Raw genomic sequence first — 22,667 nt, 5'->3', positions numbered from 1 at the left:
TAATATATGGAACATCTTCACTCTTCCCTCTTCAAGCACAACTAACACGCACTGGCAGACAAATCCAAGCACCTCATCTATATTTAATTGATGACAGACTATTTTAAGGGAGCATCTGCCCTTCTAATGGCATGGCAGACTCTGACTAAGGTTGCTGACATTTGTGAAGGCAGAGGATGACACTATGATCAGATCTCCGAGTACAGTGACAGTATAAGAAGGACAGAAAAAAATACATTATTCACTTTATTGAAGCATCTTCCACAGCACCATGACAGACTGAGAGGTAAATTATGATCACTTCAGCTGCGTTCACCATGTAGGAGGACAGGACAGAAATGCTAGCAAAGCAGTGGAGAGAAGAACGGCTCAGCTTAGCAGCAACTGATTTTAACGACAGAAGACAACACATGGTATTAAAATTAGACACCTTTTTTTTTTTTAACGCAGTAGCATCAAACACACATGCCAAACGTGAAAAGGAGGCTGTACAGGCATGCATACAGCCACAACCCAGCTTCTAAAAATAACCATGTGTGAAAAATCTGTTTATTTCCTATGCTTGCGTCCCCCCCAGAGCAACAGAGCACCCCAGGCCCACATATCCCCCGGGCCTGGCCTCACATTTCAGCTGTGACCTACATTTAATTCCCTCCACAAGGACAATGCTGGGCTTGACTCCTTGGACAACTTTGGATTCAGGGCTGGGAGCTGAGGAGGGGTCTTGTTTGACATCTTCATTAGATCCGTGTGGTATGGCATTCTGCAGAAGCGTGGCTTCATCTTGCTTAAATCTGACCGTTAACTTGCGTTTAAAAGACGCGAGGGACCCGGAATTAAACACCTCTTTCATGTTAGTACCAGGTTTTCTTCTTCTTTTGCGGACTCCAAAACACCCACAAAGCTTCAGAGAAAAAAGAGTGAACATGGCTAAACACTGGTGCTACACAACGAAACAGATCCAGCTGAATGTGTCCATATATCCTTGAATGTCACTGTTCAAATGGTGAAAATTGGTCCCACTGTGGCAGCAAAATAACCAGTATATAGTACATTTACTGGTACCTTTCCCCTTGGATCAAAGAATCAGATTAAAAGACTTCTTGACTTAAACAGTCCAAACTGTTTGTCATCCTTGGTAAATTCTTTCTCTGAGATGATGAAAACGTTACACTGAGTAACAGTACCAGCGCAATATGAGGTGACAACACTAAAATGTTTGCTGACTTTCTCCGTTTACTGGACAAACTCGGAGGAGGACCTCATTCTGACCCCAGGGCACCTTAGGTTATCAGGGGAGTATCACTAAAAGATTGCTCCACCCAAAACAGAATTCTTGTCAATATTCATAAGAAAGAAAATGACAGATGTCCTGATTTGTTGGTGCAGCGAGGATGATGGTCTGACAGTATCTGAGAGAATGGATGGTGAGAGTGTGAGAGAGTGTGAGAGAGGGTTTGCAAGTATTGGTTATGGGATCTGTTTGATTACTTAAGACCTTGTTGTCTGAAACTAACAGTGATCAATGTTCATCTTCTGTCCAAAAATCAATGATGACATGACGGCATCATTTAGGAAAACAAGACCAACTAGGGTTAATGCATCTTCACCCTGGATGTCACACTGTATGGTTATGCAGTATTTAGCAATGCTGTGCATGCCGGAGCTATTTCTGTGCACTGTATCAGGAGGTTTTCAGGAGCCTGAATCCAGAACAATAATGTTTTTAACGGGTACATGTTAGTACAAAATCAAAAAAATGAATGCATTGGAATTTAATAGCAAATTACACTAACTTTATTACTCATCATGAAATACCAAAGGTGAAGTGCTTAGTGCTGGGTCGCCCAGCCAGTTAAACCTTGATATACTTAACATATACTGTACTTAACAAGGACAGTGACCTGGCCAAACCAGTCAGTCCGGCTCTAAAGAAAACACACCTACACAAACACTGTGGCATTTAGGATGTGTCTGAAAGCACTGTTTGTTTACATAAGGTGACAGAGTAAGATAATGTGTATTCAGATCATTTCAAACCCACTGAGACTCAAACGACAAATGATTTGGCTCTGGACAAAAACACCAAATAATCAACACTCTCTTTTCCATCACGACCCATCTTTCCAAGCCTTTAGAGCAGGCCCACACTACACCAACAGATACACAGACTCCAGTATGACCTAGATACAAGTTGTCTTCAGAAGTCAGAGGGTTCAGAGAAACGACATGCACAGTAAGGTGGAAAACACCTATAATTCAGAGCTTTGTGGGTTCCTTTCATGGGTAATTCAAAATACAGGAATGAAAATAACACATAAACAAAACAAGAAAAAAAAAAAAAAAGACTCCTCGTGGCAAACTGATCAGTGCCATGAGTGAAAAGTAGGCCATCATAAATGTGTTTGGCAATGATTCATTATCATAATTGTTCTATTAATAGGCCCAGCTATTCTTATTCAGCTTGTGTTCTGGCATTCAGGTCATTCAGGACAGGAGTTATTTGAAAGAGTGCATTTTAAGTAGTTTGTGACTGACATGGAAACAATGGCAGCTCTCACAAGCCTGACTGTGTTTTTGGGGGAATTTTTGTTTTTCTACACCAGATAAAACATATGCATCCCTGACAAAACACTGTGTACGGAGTGGCATGTGCGAAGTTTGAGAGGAAGCTGTTATCTGCAAAGCTCGATCACAATTTTCATGAGCGTGACTCGGTGGATAACACAGGAGACTTGTGGCACTCATTCGCTCTGCTGTCCTCCCCTCCATCGCTCCTTCCTGCTTCTCTGACTCCTCCACTTCATTCTTTCCTTTCTGCTCATGTTTTGTTTATTCCCTCTTTTACTGCTCCTCTCATTTGTTCCACTGCTTCAAATCTATAACACTAGAACTCCCCTCCTTTAATCTTTAAGCCACCATTCATCTATTCCTCCTTTCATACAAAGAATATTAAGAAACTTAATACCACAGACTCCTCCACCCATCGTCTGAGCTGTTCATTTGTGTTTTCTCTGTCTCCAGTACATTTGGCACGTGTAACAACTGCCTGTGTGGCCGAGCAAAACTGTTCCTTCTTTTGGGTTTGACTGGAGGACAACTGCGGTTTTTCTCAAGCCGCTGACTGAGTCCTGCCAAAAGCCCAAACTCCATTTTGCCGCTCTGATGTTAATGACGTCATGTAATACAAAAGTACACCAAATAACTACTGTCTGCACACTTATTTAAATGACCAGTGATCCCACAGTCAAGATGTGAAGGGTAATGAAGATTCTCTAATATTTTACATGCAGTGAAACAGGAGACGAATGTTGTGTGTGGGAATAATACTGAATATATGTTACTGAGAATATAAATGAATAAGTGCCATCAAAGTGTACACTAATTTGACGTTGCACTCCTACAACACTGTCAAACTCACAATGGACAAGTAAAAAAAAAAAAAAAAATAAATGGATCCAGCAAAACCAGAGATGTCGTCTTCTTTGTTCCACCCATTAGTTTGCATTATGCTAGTTGCGGCTAACGCAGCCTCAGGTCGCTAGCTAGCTCACTTTTTCAAACTTGTGGTCTTAAGCAACAACCACCACTGACTCAGTTGACTTCACACAGCTCCCTCTGGGGCCACAAAAGGCTTTATGCAACTTTTTTTTCACATATTCAGTCGTACTCCCAAACACCTACAAACAGACTTTGATGTGTAAACTAAATCTACTTAAACATAAAAACGGCAGCAATAATAAAATAAAACAAACCTATATGTTTGATAGAAATGCCTGTAGACTGGTTTATTCTGCTTTGGCCGAAGTCTGAGGTGTGATGTGTACATCCCTACATAGTCTGTGCACATCTCACGTGAGAGAGTGAAGCAAAGAGGTAAAGCAGGTAGCCGGTGTGATATGCGCAGTAACAGCTCTGGCTTCTTCTCTAATAGAGATATTTGCCTCAGTAAATAGCAAGCAAAAGCTTTCCCTTAGTCTTTCCTGTATTTAACTGTAAAAGGAACTGACCCGTGCACTGAATCATGCTGCTTTGAAATGAAATGTGATGACTGTGTTACATTAAAGGCAGGCCTGGTAGTGGATTGAATTAGCCTGCTGTACGTCTTTCAGAGTCCAGTCATTTCACTTTCAAGTCAAACTCATTGCACGTGTGCCATCTACTAGATTTCCTACACAGAGAGCACGCCACACAACTGTGCAAAACCACAATGCGCCATATGTTCTCAGTAAGTCAGGCATAAACATTTTTACTTTGGGTATGTACGCTTTGTGAGATTATTCACAGCAGGACACTAATGGAGATAACACAAATTGTGTAAATACCAAACAGTCATATCTGGTGTAATCTGGCAGACATGGTTCTTCAAACTGACCACAGTTTGTTATATGCTGGGTTTACTGTAGCATCTGCCCTGCTGAAATAAGTGGCCATATCAAGAATATTGTATGTGCTGTAGCTGATGGATGATCACAGAGAAGCAACGTGGATAATGGCCCTGCTCTGAAAATCTGGCAACATTCATAGACCCAACTGTTGTGCAGAAGCTATTACAGAAGCATTTCTCTAAATCTCCACAATAAACATGCTCTCGTGTCAAGCTAGCCAGCTAGTCCACATTTTCCAAGAGGATACTGAGGCATGTCCTCATGGATAAATTTCAAGGCACACGCTGCTGCATGCACGTGCACACACACAAACACAAGGGGAGGGCTAGCAGACTGCCGTCAGATTCCAAAACCAAAACAGATCCATCCACCATCTTGGCCGGAGTTAGCCCACCAGTGCTTCTTTTTTTTTGATGAAATACACACACACACACACACACACAAATGCAGGAGGGGTGACAAGCTGACAGGGGTTTGTTAGCTCGGCAGGGGGATGGAGCCATCTGTCCCAGTAAAGGGTTAATCCATCCAAAAGCACAGGCCGCAGATTCCAGCATTTTCCAGTCTTTTCCGGTCTTCAAACTCCTGGCTACGTTCAGTCAATGTACATTTTCTTTTTGTTTTGCTTTTTAGTTTCATGAGGAATAGGAGAGGTTACAATCAAACCAACCATCCCACCTGATTTTTCAAACCCCAAAAAACCTCAAGAGTCCTCCCCATGTGTCAGTGGCAGGGATTCAAATTTTAAAGGGGCAGTTTTCTGCCATGGCTTTTCAGTGATTGGTACGGACGCCTTTCATTAGAGATGTGTTTTGGGTCCGGGAGGGGGGGGGGGGGCGGTTGTGCTATGACTCGCTGAAAGAGGCTCGCAATGAAGACATGGCACACCACACACACACACACACACACACACACACACACACACACACACACACACACACACACACACACACACACACACACACACACACACACACACACACACACACACACCCACACACCCACACCGAACCACAATGAGATCAAAACAGGCCTTTCTCTGGACCTGCGACGTGCTCCATCTTTTTATTGACAAGCAGGGCTTTCAGCTCTAAATAATTCCCATACAGAAGAAAGTGTGTGTGTGTGTGTGTGTGTGTGTGTGTGTGTGTGCGTGCGTGCGTGCGTGCGTGAGCGGGGTGGGGGGGCATCTGAGGACCGTGGGAAGGGATGAGGGAGAGAGAGATATTAGAATAAGAAACAAAAAAACCTGAAGGGCCAGCAGTGCAGTGTGAAGCTAAATCAGCCAGAAATCTGCCTGAGAATGCCCCCCGCACACACTCACAGCCAGCCTTTGTCTTTTTATTCCACCCAGAAAAAAGCACCACGGGCTAGCTTCTACCTACAGCAACATGGAAATGGGAAAGAAAGGCTTTAAAACGATCCATTTAAAGGGGCGGGGAGGGAGTGGGGATGGAGGGATACAGATTGGCGGGGGGGGGGGGGGGGGGGGGGTCATCCAGACATGAGAAGGATTGATAAAGGAGAGAAAGAGGGGAGGATGAAGGAGAGGTAGGACTGCTAACCTTAGCATCCTGGAAGCTCCAGACAGACAAACAGGCAGACGGCAGTTTGCAGCTGGAGGTAATGGCTTCCAATATGATCAAGCATGTCAACACCACAAACACACACACACTGTACATACACACAGGGGAAGTGACACTTTGCGCCCACACACACACACACACACACAGGCATCAAAGCAGGGAACAGACAAATACACACAGACGCACGTATACCTGAGACAGACAGACACAGACACACACAGCTTCCTTTTGACCACAACACATCAGCCTCCATTACTGCCAGCGAGGTGCCTCCGTCTCCCCCGCTCTGCTCCTGATGCCTTCCGCCTGATGCACAGCCATCCTCACCGCCTGCCTCTCCATCTCTCCCCATCCCAACCCCCAACCATTAAATCACGGCAAACCCTCAGCGTCCCCTTCTCCAAATCAAACACACAAAAACAAAATACCTCAGTCAGGGTGCCTGTAAGGGGCTTCTTCTCCTTCTCCCCCCCCCCTACAGTCCACAGAACAACACCACGTCGACAGGAGACAGAGGGAAGAGAAAAATCCAATCAGGTGTGAATGAGTTGAAGAAAAACCAGTGCAGCTTTACAGTTCCTTCTCCGTTTCACCCTCCCCTTCCTCCTCCCATGCGTCTGTCCTCTGTCCAGCTTTGGCTTTGTGATGCTAAGCTAATGGGAGCTAAGCTAAGCAGCATCCACACATTGGCTTATTATGCGCTCCGTCTCATACCCTCACACACCAATGCTAGGTTTCTGTCTGTCTCTCCCTCTCTCTCTCTCACTGACTGAGCCCCGCTGTCTCCCATCTCACAGGCACCCGCCCACCTCCCCCTCTTTGCGCTCCCGCTCCCTCTCTCTCTCTCTCTCTCTCTCTCACTCCCCTTCCTTCTCTTGGTTGTTCACCCCTATTCTTTCACAGAGACCATCAGTTTTTTCCTCTTCCCCTTACACCTCTCTTTCTTTTCTCTTCCCCAGACACTGATGTCCTTGCGCACACATACTCGTACACATGCTCTGAGCGTTTAACAAGCTCCAAACAAGCCATCCTTGACCAACATGTAAAGAGGACAGAAGTCAGGGAAAGAACTTTGAAAAAAAGCTGGGACAGAAGCTGTGCAGGGAGGCACGGACCGGAGTGAGGCTGGAGCTGTGTGTCAAACACAAAAGAATGAGCTCAAAAGTTAAGCACAATTCGTGCAACAGCGATAATTAAAAGGTGTTAAACTCCAGTAGACAAAAAGCACACAGGGGATAGTAGCACAAAGCCACCAGGATGTCTACAGGAATGAGCAAAATATAGAAGAACCCTAAATGAAGCAAATCAAATCTTAGAATTTACATGAGATCCAAGCTGAAAATGTGAACAAGAAAATGTAAAAGTGAGTCAAACTAGCACAGTTTAAGAAAAAAAAGGCAGTCCTGCATGTGGAGGATTCATTTTTATGTTCTATGGTCAGAGATGGGGGTTGGGAACAGCAGTGAGATATAAAAAGGGAGGTGGGTCAAAGGTCATGACATGAGCCATTCTATCTCAGACACCCCTAAATGTGTCCCAAATCCATACTATATAGTAACACGACGCTGGTAGTCACAAAGAAAAATGTTAAGTTAAGAATATCCAAAGTTGTAAGTATGCACACCAAATTCAGACGGTTTGTGCGTGTGGTGTTGATGGACACTATTGTTCCACTATGCAATGCGCATAAGACAATAAAGGAGTGACTCACAAATGGAAAAAGTTAAAAATAATTGTGAACAATGGTAAGACAACTCCAGAAACATCTCACAAAACAAAAAAATGAAGTGTTAAATCATTGAACAAAATTTCGCCTTCTCTTTGTTAGTTGTCCAAGGTCTACTTAGGCGGCACCTTTTCAAAGCCACAATTTAACACATGTCCTGCGGAGCACTTCTTGTATGATTTCCTTGGCAGTGGCACAGCATGTTATTGTGCACATTAATTCTTAAAACAGCATTGTATAGTTTATTAGTACGTTATTGATTTGGGACACAGCTCTTTTCAGCAGTAGCAGTGAGATCTTGTTACTTGTTGTTCTCAGTAGCCACAGTGTCAGGGTTTACATTAAAGACTTGTCATCACCTTAATACATAAACAAGTTATAGTAGCAGTCCAGCCAGACCTTTAGTGATAATCCACAATATTCTGCTTTGTAGTTAGTCACCAGTTTATTACGTTATAGTAGGACGTGTTGAAAATATTCTGTCCACCTCATTCATAAAGATGAAGGTGGACCAAATATTAGAGGCACCTCACAGTCTAACACAGTGTATACTGGGACAAGAAACACAAAACACAGAACATGATAATCTTCCCAAAGCTTGGGTTTTATTGTAGTACTGTTGTATTAGACCAAGTATTTTGTGATCTGAAATGCTAATCAAAATTATTTATTTTGATAATTTCAGTAAAAGTATTTTGTTTTAATGTTTTAATGTGTCATATTGATTGGTAAATCAGTATGATACATGTGATGTGATATCGTATGTAGTTAACTGGGCCACTGATTATTACGTTATGTTATGACATTATTATCTGCAAACTCTGTTACAGGCTAGGAAATGCACAGTATGAGCTGCCATTTCCACAAATGGAAATTCCCCGTATGTCAAAACAGACTTGGTCACAGAGAGGCACAAATAAGCCTCCACATTCAGAAATACATCTTATACTGCTTGTTTGGTGCAAAGGCATAATTTACCTCTATGCCTCCACCCGGTATGTGCATGTAAGTGATTTAATGTGTGCATACAATACATGCACAGCAGTGTGTGGGTGGGGCTGATGGGGGCTGTGAATCTGAGGGACTCCTCCCATCATTCACTCTCTGTCTGACAACATTCCTTTGACTCCTGCTTAATGGTGTTAGCCAAACAAAAAAAAAAAAACTTCCCCACCAGCAACAATTCAGCTCCTTTTTTTTCCCTCTAAACCTCTGTGTGATCTACCTGCAGCATGCTGGGAGCCCTTGTTCCAAATGTAATCAAACTGATGTGGGTTTGCCTGTGAAAAAATATAAAGACATTTATAGCAGAAAGAAAAACAGGAGGAAAATTTCAATGTTTATCAGAATATAATCAAATATAGTCGCTTTAAAATCCGGATATAAAGCTTTTCAGAAGGGAAACTGATCCAACATGTACAAAATTACACAGCAGACTTGACGGAACAGTTTACCATGTTAGGAAATACAATATTCACTTTCTCACCAAGCTTTAGATGACAAGATCGATTCCATTCTCATTTCAATACAATAAATAAAAGGCTAGAACCAGGAGGTGCCTAGCATACCTTAGCTTAGCTTAGCACAGTATAGATAGAGCCATTGCAATACAGCATACATAGGTAAGAGTTTCATCCATCTTCTTATCTGTCTCACCACAAGAAAGCAATCAAGTGTATTTCCAAAGAAATAAAAATATATATAAACATAGAACGTGTTTCTGTCTGCTTGTGTTATATAGTAATAATGTACAGTATGCTGAACCATTAATGAAGGAAAACAGGTCCGTGCTAGTACACATCAGTAGCCTAGAAGTTGCCTCCTTCTCTTTACAACGTCCACTCAGGTTAACCAACAGTCAGTAAATGAATTTAATAACTATTCCCACGTCTCAATTCACAGTTTTAAAACATAAGTTGTATCCAACTGTGGCTGTATGGTGGGGTCCAATGTGGGGCAAAGCAATCTTTGTGATCATGTAATTCAACTGAGAACTGGTACAACAGGAAGGATTTGTCACCGGACAGACATTTCCGCAAGTGTTTATCGAGCCTTGACAAAAACAACATGCCGATGTTACACCTGTCAAACCGTGGACACACGTAGTATTTGACTGACATACATCCTCGTCAACAAAGCCGAAGAGTTTAAAGTTCACTTCTAAATCTTCCTCTTGTCTTTCTTGATGTGCTACCTTTTGCTTTTTAGGAATGGCACAGTGAGAACATTTCTTTTGTTCAGGTGACACAGTGTGATTGCATCTGTAGATGCAATCTGTAACCTCACAAAAGCAACACCAGAACGGCTGCTTACGAAACATACTGCACTGTAGTGATCATACATACATATCAGACTGCACAGTGAAGTGTGATACAACCACAACTCACATGTGTACATATGTTTATGTTAGCTTGACTGGCTACTAGCTACAGCCAGCATTGATTAAAGTGTGTGAGAGTGTGATTTTGCATCTCTCCATCCGCGCTCTCTCTCTCTCTCCTCTCCGCCCATCCCCCCCCCCCCCCATCCCCTCCCACACCCAAACTCCACCCCACCCCCATCTCCAGCCCCGCGGCTTCAGCCCCCACCTCCCTCTGAGCCGTCCTCTTAGCCTATATACAGGTCGTCCAATCGTCTGTGGTGCCAGCCTCGCAATTCATCACACACACACACACACTCACACACGCACATGAACACGCGCCTCTCCAAATCTTGCTCATTTGAGAGGCGAAGACCAAGTCATCAGCATCACAACAACCAAAGCAGTACTGCTACTTGCCTTGATCCAGGAGAGACCACAGCTCCCTTTTCAAGGCTCGCAGGCACAGATTGCTGAGCTTTAAATCAGCTATAAACCAAACAGAGAAATCCTCTCTTCTTCTTCTTCTTGCTACTGCTCTGAACAAATGAGAGAGCAGGAGCGATACAGATGGAGAAAGGCAGCAGCAGTGGCAGCGAGAGGACGAGAGGCAGCGGTGTCATGAGTTGGGGGGGTTCAGGAATGAGAGTGGGATAGAGGGGGTGGAGGGTTGCCGGGGATAATGGGAGATTGGGAATGCTACACGCATGGATAGGGTGACCACAAGGGAAGCCGACGGACACCTCAGTAGATGGGGGAGGGTGGGAGTCCAGTGGCTTGGGAAGTTAATTTAAGTTAAGACTTAATTTCATGATATGTGTACATTTTAATGAATGGGAAGTGTCTCTTCATGTGTTGCATGAATTATAAAGACTTAAATAATTTACATATGTTCTATTCACATTAGATGTCAATTTTGGAAAAAACGGCTAATCCCAATAAATGTTAATGAGTAAACTGAGTGTGTATTAGAAACTAGCCAAAGGTAAACTGCTTCTCTACATGAAAATCATATCTTGGTTTTTGGTTTGCAGAGATATTGGAGGATATTGGTGTACACGTCTGGTACAGTGTAAACACTCACTCACCAGCACAGTGTGTGGAAAACAGCATGCCACCCCAGCAAACACAGTTGGCAGTGCTCATAGACAGAACCAATGAGGGATCATGCCCTTATTGCTTCCCTTCTGACTCCTATCAGTTGTTTGAGGCACCAATGTGAAGGGGCTGAGAATATCAGAGCAGGTGGCAAACTTACCACAAATATTAGTGAAGCTACTTGCCGACAGGTCAAAAGGAAGCTAAATACATGATGTATTGTGTTAGGGACAACACATGGCATCTAATAATATCCACAGGCTAACAGGCACTTTGGTACATGAACAAATCCAGTGAGCCCTGAAGCTCCCAAGCAGCTTCTTCTGAATGGGCTGCAGTTTGACGTGTATGGGAAGCGTCAAGGGTAGTGAGTATGTACAAGAGCTGGTATCAGCATCAGCTGAGCTGAATCGAGTTTGTATTGCAAGACTGAATGGTCTCAGCAGTGAGTATACATCGCTACGGTAAGCCCAGAGGGTAAAAGTGTATCAGCCAGTCACCACCTGCACTGCTTAAAGCAAGCTAAACTTTGTCACACAGTACTGCGATGAGTATGTTACACTACTTAAGGTTGTAATGCTTTGATTTATATGACTCACAGTTAGTTTGGTAACATATAAAAGGTGAGAAGGCAGGCGAGGGCAAAAGCTTTTGTCAGTGTCGGACTAGAGTGCAGGGATACGTCCTTTTCCTGGAAACAGTGCATACCAGTGTAAACCTGATTCGTATCAAACTCACAAAAGCACAAGTAGAACAGATTAGTTCATTCATTCTGTGCCTCCACTACCGAACAACAAGAGGATATGAGAATGTGCAGAAATGTTGCTAAGCTGAGTTACCATTACACCCAGGTTTAGAGGCAGGAGAAGCTCCAGCGTCCACAGAGACACTTTCCATCTGCTTCTCCACCTGCTTGCTGTGCATTAATCACACCTACACCTCCACATACATTTGGACAGTGCTTTGAACAACCTTTGGACATACGTCAACATGGACACACACTGACTTTTCACAATCACAGGCCAAAGCAGTCAAGGCAAATTCATCTCATCACTAATAAAGAGTACATGAATGTATTCGCCTTCCTATACATCTGTTGTGTTAGTCTTGTTTTTTTTCTGAATGTGAGGGGTAGATTGGAGTATTTATTACTGGACTGTGCCCACTGTAACATGCCCTCCCATAATACAAGGGAAAATGATTATGTTGTGGCAAAGGATTTGTACATTTAATATTCAAATGAGAGAGTCTCATGCTCCTCTTCAAGTGCATGGCAACAAAACTTTACGGTCCTATAAAACATATGGCCTGGGGAACACCTTCATGCTTTGTTTACTGCTCATAACACCAGGATTTTTTTTAATGGTGTGCCACTGACCACTCAGTGATTAAAATGGCCATTATGGCCAGACCCCCACCCTCCACCAGTGTCTGGCTGACATATGGCAGTGGAGGTAATGCAGATAAAGTCGGCTAACCAAGCCTCCTGAATACAGAGTGTAATTTGCGTGAGAGGGCCATGAATAAACTAATTGAAAAACCAGCAGATGAAAACATTAAGGGAGAAGCATGGGTTTGGGGAAATGAGAGGTGCCTTCAAGTCCAAAATTAACTGCAAAGCAAAAAAGAAAAAAAAAAATCTAATATGGAAAATTTGGAAAATATATGGTGATGGTGGAGGAGAAAATTAGTGAAAATAATTACAAAGAAAAAAGTTTTTTGAATTCTCCCAATTAAATTGCAGTACTCCAGAAACAGTAGAAAGTCACAAAAGTAGAAATTATGGGGCTGCAAAAACTATGAAATAGATTAAATAATATAAAATGTATTATGTTTCAAGCTAAATGCTCAACATTTAAAGGTTACAGGTTCCCAAATGTGAGAATTTGCAGACTGGTGGCAGCTGGTTAGCGTGCTAACTTCGGTAGCAACACCATAGTTGTCTTTGACATAACGTCAAAAATGTTATTTCTTCACATTCTATAAATAATTTTAGTTCATTTTTGAATGTTTGAACTAAAAAACTGACATATAGCACATTTCCTTATAAAGTTGATAAATAATCTGCACAAAAACCAGTAATGAAAATAATCATCCACTGATGTCAGATTGATATAAGCCTATTGCATCTCAGCTGCAAATACTGAATTTGTTGTATTTCATAGTAAATATTAAAATGACCAAAAGAAAGCAGATCATAACATGAAACATGGAACCTGCACACATCCCAGCTTTTTCTGCAATTTCACTATTTGTTATGTCTCTTTGCTGCTCTTGCCTCTCTGCCTCCATCTTCATATGTGAGGCATGCTGTGTCCAAAGTCAGTAGGGAATTCCAGCTCCAGTGTTATAACAGTGATGAGCTTGGCTCTGATTGGTCCATGCAGTTGATTTCACTGTCATATGCAAATAAGGGCAAACACAAAATTGGCAACATGCAGCATAGTTCATCAATCTGTCTTTCTAGGCGTTTTATCTGTTTTATCTGTCCCCTCAGCAGTTATCACATATATCACTCTGTTATTGCGGAGTTAACATTATAAATTCCACATCCTTAGCACCAATGTTGTCCTCAAGGGCTGTTTTTCACAGCAGGGAAGACTACAACACTTCAAATATGCACTTCCATTTTTTTAAAGAGCAGCAGTTACAAAGGAGATATCCGGCATCAAAAAAACAAATGTCCTTTAGATCTTTGCTATATCGACAGCCAGGGGAAAAAAGTCAAAGACACAAGCCTCTATTCCTGAATTACACAGCAGGCTCTGGGAGAGGAGAAACTGGTTAGTGATAGAGGGTGAGGGACTTGGATGAAGCCACAACATCTATAATTACTGGTGTTATTGATCCTGTGGACATGAGATACCACTAGCCTACTCACTGTGGAGTCACCAACTTTTCCTTTCACCATATTAGTAAAGTAAACACTGTGCTGACTGAATGGATGAAAGGGTGATGAAAAGGTGGCTGATTTTACATTAATCACTGCTTGTTGTCAACTTTGGAGACAGGTGGAAAAGTTCATTTTGGGATGGAGATGTATGAAGTGTGACACGACAGATCAACCCACACCGTGAGGTTAGGTCCAAGGAGGATATGAAGTAATCAGCCAATGTTGGTCAAAAGGCATCTGGAGCCATGCTTGGATTAGACTGAAATAATGAGGCTTAATTAGATATCCATACAAAGTGTCTGTGTGAGGCAGCTACATGGATCTAAAATTGATGATGCCTGGAGCTGAGACAGCGACTCGCACTGACCTAAGCCAAGGTTTTTTATTTTATTAACTCTTTTAGAGTTACAGCAATGTTATGTGTTTATTCATGTAAACAAAGTATTATCAGGATTTGGAGGAAAAAGCTGATATAAATGTCAGGACATGTAGAAGACGGCAGAGCAGAGCAGGAGCTTGCGTGAGGAAACAGAGGAAATGACAGAACAAAGTGTGAAGACAATCATGGACTCACAAGGCACGGCGTGACGGTAGAGGTTGTCTCGGATCGTCTGCTGCAGTTCGTGGTCGGGCGAGGACTTCTGGAAGCGCTGGCTCAGATAATGTTTCAGGTCCTTGTTAAGCTTGCTTCCTGTCATTGAGTACACAAACAGGAAAACATGTGGTAACTGCATCAAAACTACTGAAGCAAAAACTAGGTTACAGACATAAGAACATCACAAGAGGAGTAACGACAGTTATAATTCACAGTCAAGTGTCAAATAGCCACACAGTTTGGCCCCCATGAAAAGAAAAAGTTTATCCTGCAACCACAGCAAAGCTGGATGCTGAGTGCATAGCTGTGAATTGTACACTTGCCATTGTCACTTAGAGGGGTAACTGGCTGCAGGCTCTCCCTCTCCAACCAGCCGGGGCTAGCCAATTCTAAGACTGCTAGCGCTATGGCTAGCACGGCGCATCAGCCCTCCTACTGCTACGCCATCTGGACCTCAGACACACATTAGGCTACTGAAGGGCAGCACGGCTGGAAAGTGTCCGAGTGTGTGTTTGTCTCTGGATGTGTGTCTGTGTGTGGCCACTACCGTGCTTGTCCACAGTACATGTGCAAACGCAGTAAACAGTATGATGACACGAGTAACACAGCAGAGATGTCAGACACATCCTGTCTGCTGTCACACAAAAGGATAAATTTGATCATTTGCCTAATGAATATGACAATGTCTTGGTCTAAATTCAATAACAATAGTCCTTCAGGCAACAATAAACATCTCATCACCTTCTATAACAGCACATGTCCCATTATTTATGATACAAACCATTTATCTTCCATCTTTGCTTAGCTGCTGAGACCATTTTTGGTTGTCCTGGGCAAACAACCAGTCATAAAAGGCCCTGGATCCTGTTTCCATGGAAACTGTGTGTATGTGTGTGTGCGTCTGTATGTGCATGTGTGTGTGTTTAATAAGATGATTGTGATTGCTAGCATAGTACAGAGGAGCGTTCTGTATGGTTGGCAGAATAATTGTAGGTTGATACGATAAAAATACAATTGAAACACAACAGACACATCCCACAGACATGATATGACTGCTTTTTGTTTTAATGTGTGACCCAGAATATTTTCTGTCATTCATATCAACATGCCTGAAAAGCGGGTAGAACACCAACACTGAATTATGGTCACATTGCTGCTCAAATGATTGTCAAAGTCAGGCTTTGAAGTTGTCAGATTTACTCTGGAATAAAAATGTTAATATACAACCCGGGTCAAAATACAGAAAAAGAAATACTGTTGGCTTAAAATGTAAATTCTGTTTCTTTATCAAAAAAAAATGTATGGAATTGTTAAAATGATAAAAAAAACTTCTCAGAAGTGTTTCGAACATTTTTGGAAGTTTTCTTTTTAGGATTCATTCCAGTTTTTGTGAATCCAGGCCCTTGAAAATATAAATGACTGTCAGCTATGACCCTCATAGCTGAAAGTGAATGTAGCTGTTTAGTCAACAGTCTGAGGAGAAAGGTTGTGTCTTCTCCCTGCTGCCTAAGCTCTTCCTGGGAAGAAACTCTGCTCCTGGCCCCGTCCCATCCAGACATATCGCTGTGTTGTAATCCTCACAACAGGTCACAAGCCAACGCTCAGGCCAACAGAGAGCCTAATACACACCCTGATGTGCTCTGGTACACACCAATTACTGGAGAGCAATGGGCTTTCCCTGCAAGCAAACCCCCAACTGACCATGTGACCCGGTCTGGAGGTCTAGGCTTGGCAAATATGTCACATGACAAAACTGAAAAACATCAACTAACAGACCAACTCTCTCTTTGTGTGCGGTTATTTTGATGAAAACAAGAATGCATTAATGAAAATTAACAGACATCCTTCAAAATGCAGGACAGCAGAAATGATAGGAAAGGTCATCACTTAGTGATGTGTTGATAAAGCGGACAAGTCCTCCTGTCTCTGGGCTCTTTGCAGTCATGATGTGCTGACATGGGATATCTGGGAGTCTACTGGTCACCATCTGGTGTTAATGGATTATAGTTGCTATAATAGTGTATCTGAAAATTTGGATCCAATCTCAACCATTGACATGGACCAGGTTGGGACCAACAGCTGACATTAAAAGGATGACTTAGACATAACAGGCTGTTGTTGAGTCAATGTGACAATATGTGGACCATGTAGATGATTCTATCTTTAGGTCAGTCATAAGGGACAGTTTAAGGGTGAAGCCATCCCCTCTTTCCTCTCGCCTGCACGCTGTCATAATCTAAATTCTTCACCCCTTTTTTAAAATGCATGTGGATGCAAAAAAGAACACAGCGCCTTTTGACTGACCTGCACTTAAGTGCTGGCTGGACCAAAAGTATGCATGAGCTCCAGGAGTTAACTCATTTTGTGGTTACCCAGCATAATGTGTTGTTGCTGGTCTGAGGTCAAATACCATTCCACCACATTTTCTTTTTCATTTCTAGTTCCTGTCCACGGCTTGTAAAAACAATGGAGTACTTTGAAACCACTCTCCTTAAGTGGAGCCACAGTGTGTGGATTTCAGTCTTTTGACTGGCTGCAAATCAACTCCTGGATTGGTCCAACCATAGCACAAATAGAGTTGACTGTGTTATCTTGGAGATCAATATTCTGTGAGTGCTCAACCAGCAATCTGTCATCATTCTTAGATGCAAGAAGGTCAAGAACATCACGTCTCACCTCCGTTTAAGCCTTTAAGGCTGCTAGTCAGCCCCTTCAAACCAATACCGAGTGTGTTAACACCATAAGCTCTTAACTAAGCCCATTAATGTTGCCTTGCTCTGTTTTGGGACTGTGTATACAATGATAAAGCATGCTGGCTCGGATGGCAAAGAAGGGAGACAACTGATCCTGAGGACTTGGATGTGGACCGACTTGATCAGACCAACATAAAATACAATGCTTCGTCTTGGTTTCATTTACTCCCTTATTTGTTATCAATATTATTCAAATATCAAATAGACGTTAAACCAATGACCAGGTCGAGGTTTCTGACCAGGTTCACAGTGCATTCATTCATTAACCGATTAGCTGATTTCAATTTAACTCATAGGCAACAAAGAGCACACAGGCAGGCAGCAGGACTGGGTTGGGAGAACATTTGGCCCAGTGGCCACCCACACAAATCCCTCTGCAAACAGATAATTAGAAAAGACATATCCTTCAAACACAGCCCACCTGTTATAGATTTTCTATAAACCCCCTAAAACGAGCAAGATTTTTAGGAAGGAGACACGCAATCCATGACAGAAGGGAAGTGGGGAGAGAGAGGGAGAGAGAGAGGCAGAGTCTGTCGCACAGAGAGAGAACATCAGAGTAAGCCAGACAAAACATCAAAAGAGTTTTAGACAAAGCTGAAATGTGAAAAGCCCCACTACTTTCCAGGCATCTCCCATCGAGCCCACCCCTGCACCCCTCAGCTCTGATCAGCCAGCCAAGGCCCTGCTCAGACATGCAGAGCCAGACATGGCACCAGCCAGACCCTCCGCTGGCAGTTGACATCTGTATTCACAGCATGGAAAAACCAAACTTCACTGAAACTCGATCCTCCTGCCATAGTGGGAAAGGAAAGGTTTGACCGATTTCTGCTGACTTGGAAATGGCAGGAGTCCTGGTCTCGTACGAGTCCTTCATGCTCCCGATGAGCAATGTCATTACATAGTAGAGGGCCCTGGTTAGTTGGTTGATATTCAAAAGCTACAGCTATGTTTATGCTACATAGTAGTGACCTGTGTGACCTGGCTGTTGTTCCAGACATTAATCTGACTTGTGTGTGCAGTTGAAAGGTAGCTGAGGCTGTCAATTCAAGTTTTTTTCAAATTCAAAACTTACTAATGCTTGATTGCATTACAGGAACATACAGGAAGCCCTGTAATGGAAGTTTTACATACTGTATGTTTGGTTCCAGAGGAGCATTCACATGAGAAAATACGGTTCCTAAATTGTATGGAAAATATCATCATTTACAATTTTCTTACATGTCAGTTCAGTACACAAATTCATAGTCTGTTGAGAATGAAACCTACTGGCATCAGTGATCTCCTGACCTTTCCTCTATGCCACCATGAAGCTGACATTTCTGGTTTAATGAAATAACTCATGGTCGTGAGAGTACATTCATTGTTTCCAGCAGATCTATTCCAATGAGTTTGATGAACACATCAGTCAAACAAAACTATTGGATGCGTTGACATGAAATTGTCTAAAGACATTAATTTCCCCCCACAGGATAAGTTCTTGTAACTCTAGTGATTCCTTCATTTTTTATCTGCCATCATCATCATCATCATCGATTTGTCCAATACTTTGGTTCATCATCATATACCTGAGTTATGATCAGCCTCTCCCATACTTGGTGTTCAGTGTTAGCAAATGTTAGCACGCTAATACACGAACAAAGGTGTGTTTGACATGTTGCTTAACACCAGCATGCTACCGATGTCACTGCGGTTCCACACGCTGCCACTGGAAAAAGTCTGGAGCTGGTGCCAAAAAGCTGGCACTGGTACAGCATCACAAAACTGCAGGTCCAAAAGTTGGAACCACTGACGTCAGTGTCTATGGGAGGAGCTACTGCAAGAAATTCTCTGCCATTTTGAGAAAACATTTGCAAAGCAGCAGAAGTGATGCAAGACTTTAAAAGTAAATTTATAAATACAAACAAAGCAGCTGCGTTCTGTCAACCACAATTTCTGTCCAACAGAAATCACCTCAACTTGCAATGCATAATGTTTGTCTTCTTTTGAGGTTTACTGGCGGTTGGCAAACAATGAATTGGTGCATTAACACCAACAAATGGTATAGAGGGTGGACCACGTAATGTTCGGTTCTCAAACCTGTCAAAAAACACAGGCGAGTTCTCAGTGGGCATCAAGACAGAGGTGGAGCCACACTGGCACTGTACAGGTGGAAAAGAGACAACGGAGCCACTTACGTGGCTGTAGACTCTTACTGTTGTTTAGTTATATTTCAGACAGCAAATAAAAGTCTTTGTCTTCAGGGTTGTAGGTAACACAGGGGGCAGTAGTGTGTACTAGATTCTCACTACAGGTAGCATTACTAATAATTACAATGCATGGCATGCCCAGAAATAAAAAATCCCTATTTGAAAAGGTCTTCTGCAGAGGCATCTGAGAGATGCTCTGGCTTCAATCAGCACACTGGGCAATGGGCAATACAATCACCCTCTTAACACAAAGCAACAGTCTAAGTAACAAAGCAGAAAACACAGTGATATGCCAGGGTGCCAGCCTGTTTTACATGTAGCCAAGTCAGATTTGGCAGTGTCACCATGTTTGGCTGGGCACTGAATGTTGTATCGATGTAGAATACACAAACAGTCTGGCATACAAGGTAACAAATAACTTTTTTCCCTTCCCCTCTTCAATAGTCTTTTTAATATCAAGGGACACATTGCCAGGCAGAAGCTATGATTAGAACTAAAGCCTTCTTTCAGTGGGCTGTTTATTGTTAAATTTAGTTTCTCCAAAGTGGGACATAGTAAAGAAATTGGGCTTTAAAGTCAACTGGATTTGTGCCATTCAAACCCGACCTACTTCAAGTTAAATTTAGCAATCAGACACACACAGGTTGTCCAAAGTCATGTCTTAAGTAATCAACTCTTAAGTGAGCAGTCCATCCATGGCTCCAGTTAATCAGATAATAAGGGCTAATCACCATTTAATTGATTCAAGCAGCAGCAGTGGCAACATACAGTTCACATTTTCATCACCACTTATCAGAGCTTAACCATATGTCATAATGATTAGGGGATGATCAGAGGGGACAGAGAGCTCTATCTGACCCTTGATCAGTGATTAGGCATCTGATTTGTTATGGAGCTTGTTTGGGGCAGGTTCAGTGTGGCCAGCTGGAGGCTGATTCTACAGAAAATGTAGATGGCAGGATATTTTTTCCTTAAGTAAGTCAAGAGTAAGAGCCCAAACCATACTGCAGAGATGTGAAGAGGTCCAACCGTTCATATCCAGAGAGCAGACAGGTGTTTGTGTGTGTGTGTGTGTGTGTGTGTGTGTGTGTGTGTGTGTGTGTGTGTGTGTGTGTGTGTGTTTCAGTGTGAACATCCCTGTCTCTGAGCTCGACACTATCCCCTATGTTCCTCTATTTGATGTGGCTTGCATCACAGCAATGGCCGGGCTCTGTATCCATAGCAACAGCTGCCAGATGAGTACCGACTGTGCTGACGGTGTTGATGGTCACAGCCAGGCATAGTCTGCTGCCCCCCTCTGGACTGACAGGGCATTACAAAAACAAAAGGAAGACCTTACTCTCAGAATTAGCTTTTGAATTGTAGCTAGGATCTATGATGTAAACCAATTTTAAAAATGCTGATACTGCAAAGCAAATAAGTAAAATATCCCATAAACAGACATCTTCAATGTTGAGCTGTAGTCATTTAAAAGGTTTTAAAATGAGTCTGAGCAACACCACGTCATGGTTTCCAAAGTAACAAATACAGTAGTCAGTGCATATATGTTGCATATATTAAGTTAAATGAATCAGTGGTTGTGGGATTGTGAAGTGAAAAGTCCAGAGATCTTCTCCAGAGAATAGGTTTATGTGATGATTTCTTTTTACTGTTGCATGTGAGGGAGAATTTTCTGTGGCCTCAAATCACCAGTAACACATGCTCGTTAGAAACTGTGATATGGATACTGTAGTTCTCATAAACACACATTTTTGCTAATACACATATGAATGAAAGTGTTTTCTCCCAGCCTCTTGTGGCAAGGACGAGCAGCTTTCCAATCAATGCTTGTATGAGGCAGTGAAGCCCTAAATTGTGGAGGAAATGCACTCAGATACTGAAATAATGTATCTGGAAATGGCTTTCATGGCATGAGCCAAAACTATCTATTTTCTCAGAGGAAACTCTATGGTTACCAGCTATGTTATTTCCCCAATGCAGGAAACACAACAAATCAAATATGAATTGGAGCTTTTTGTGAAAATGTTCCAGAGGTTGCCTCAGAAATCATTATCCACCAAAGGAAAGAAGAAATACAAGAAGGATTCATGGTCTTAGCTGTTCAGCTTGTTACTTTAAAATCCCCAAAGCTGCTGATATGTGAGACTCGAATCAGGCACATGAGCGATGGCCATCACTATGGTTCAATTTGCAGTTAAGGCTGTGGAAAAGCACAAAGCGCAGAACCAAGTGCAGTCGAGCCAGTACAGCTACGGAACAACAAAACTACTCCTTATCCTCTGACATCTGCTCCTTGTTGAGTCAAGATAGAGAGACACCCGATCCAACGCAGTCAGGGTTAAGTCTCTGATACATTTTCAACCCTGTCTATATGGTTGTGTGTCCTGGAGCTGCTTGCCTGTTTGCTATTTTTCAGATTGCTTTCATTGATCGTCGTCCTCCACACAGGGAGAAGAAATCCTCTGAGGATTCATTTCAGCACGTACAAGGGCTGCAGTAGAGACGTCAATTTCCCTGCTGCAATCTGACAGTGGATTGAGAGGAGCACATACATGTGACTTTTTATGGAACCATATGAGAGTGTGTGTGTGTGTGTGTGTGTGTGTGTGTGTGTGTGTGTCATATGAAGTTATGTATTTCTCTTTGTGCACCGTTATTATTTTGTAGAGGCCATTATTTACACAACACGAGCACTTGTCCAATTAGACCAACATCGGCACGTGCCAGCCAAGGACTCGGAAGCTATAAACAGTAATACGGTCCCTGCATCATGATTTATGTGGGTGCTGAACACAACGCTGTAAGTTCTGTGTCATTAATATTCTTGTGATGATACCTATATACAGTATGAGCCTCTAAGACTGATGCGCCCTCCTGAGAGGCATGTGAATGAGAAGATCCATCATCCAGTGACACATGGGACGGCTTTGCATTTACTGTCAACAGGTTCTATAGAACAGCAGATGTGTCTTTTACTGCAAAAACATCAAGAGCAAAAACAAAAAAAACATCTTCACACAATGGAAAAAAACTAAGTGAACCAATAAATTAGAGGTTTCTTCAATGCAAACTTTCTCTCC

At 42.5% G+C, this 22,667-nt stretch overlaps 1 protein-coding gene across 10 annotated transcripts in view; it reads right to left on the bottom strand.

Annotated features, from left to right (window-relative positions):
* The window catches only part of magi1b (membrane associated guanylate kinase, WW and PDZ domain containing 1b), a 133,793-nt gene that overhangs the window by 60,835 nt on the left and 50,291 nt on the right, over positions 1 to 22,667 (bottom strand). For all 10 annotated transcript variants that reach the window (XM_071492989.1, XM_071492991.1, XM_071492990.1 and 7 more), the window contains exon 2: positions 14,625 to 14,741. In XM_071492989.1, the coding sequence (XP_071349090.1) occupies positions 14,625 to 14,741 (117 nt within the window). The remainder of the gene's footprint in view (positions 1 to 14,624; positions 14,742 to 22,667) is intronic.

This window comes from Trachinotus anak, unplaced genomic scaffold, assembly GCF_046630095.1.
Source record: "Trachinotus anak isolate AG129_WGS33_773 ecotype Australia unplaced genomic scaffold, CSIRO_AGI_Tana_v1 ptg000013l, whole genome shotgun sequence".
Taxonomy (NCBI): domain Eukaryota; kingdom Metazoa; phylum Chordata; class Actinopteri; order Carangiformes; family Carangidae; genus Trachinotus; species Trachinotus anak.
Note: the sequence above shows the minus strand (reverse complement) of the source record. Positions and strands in the feature narration are given on the sequence as shown.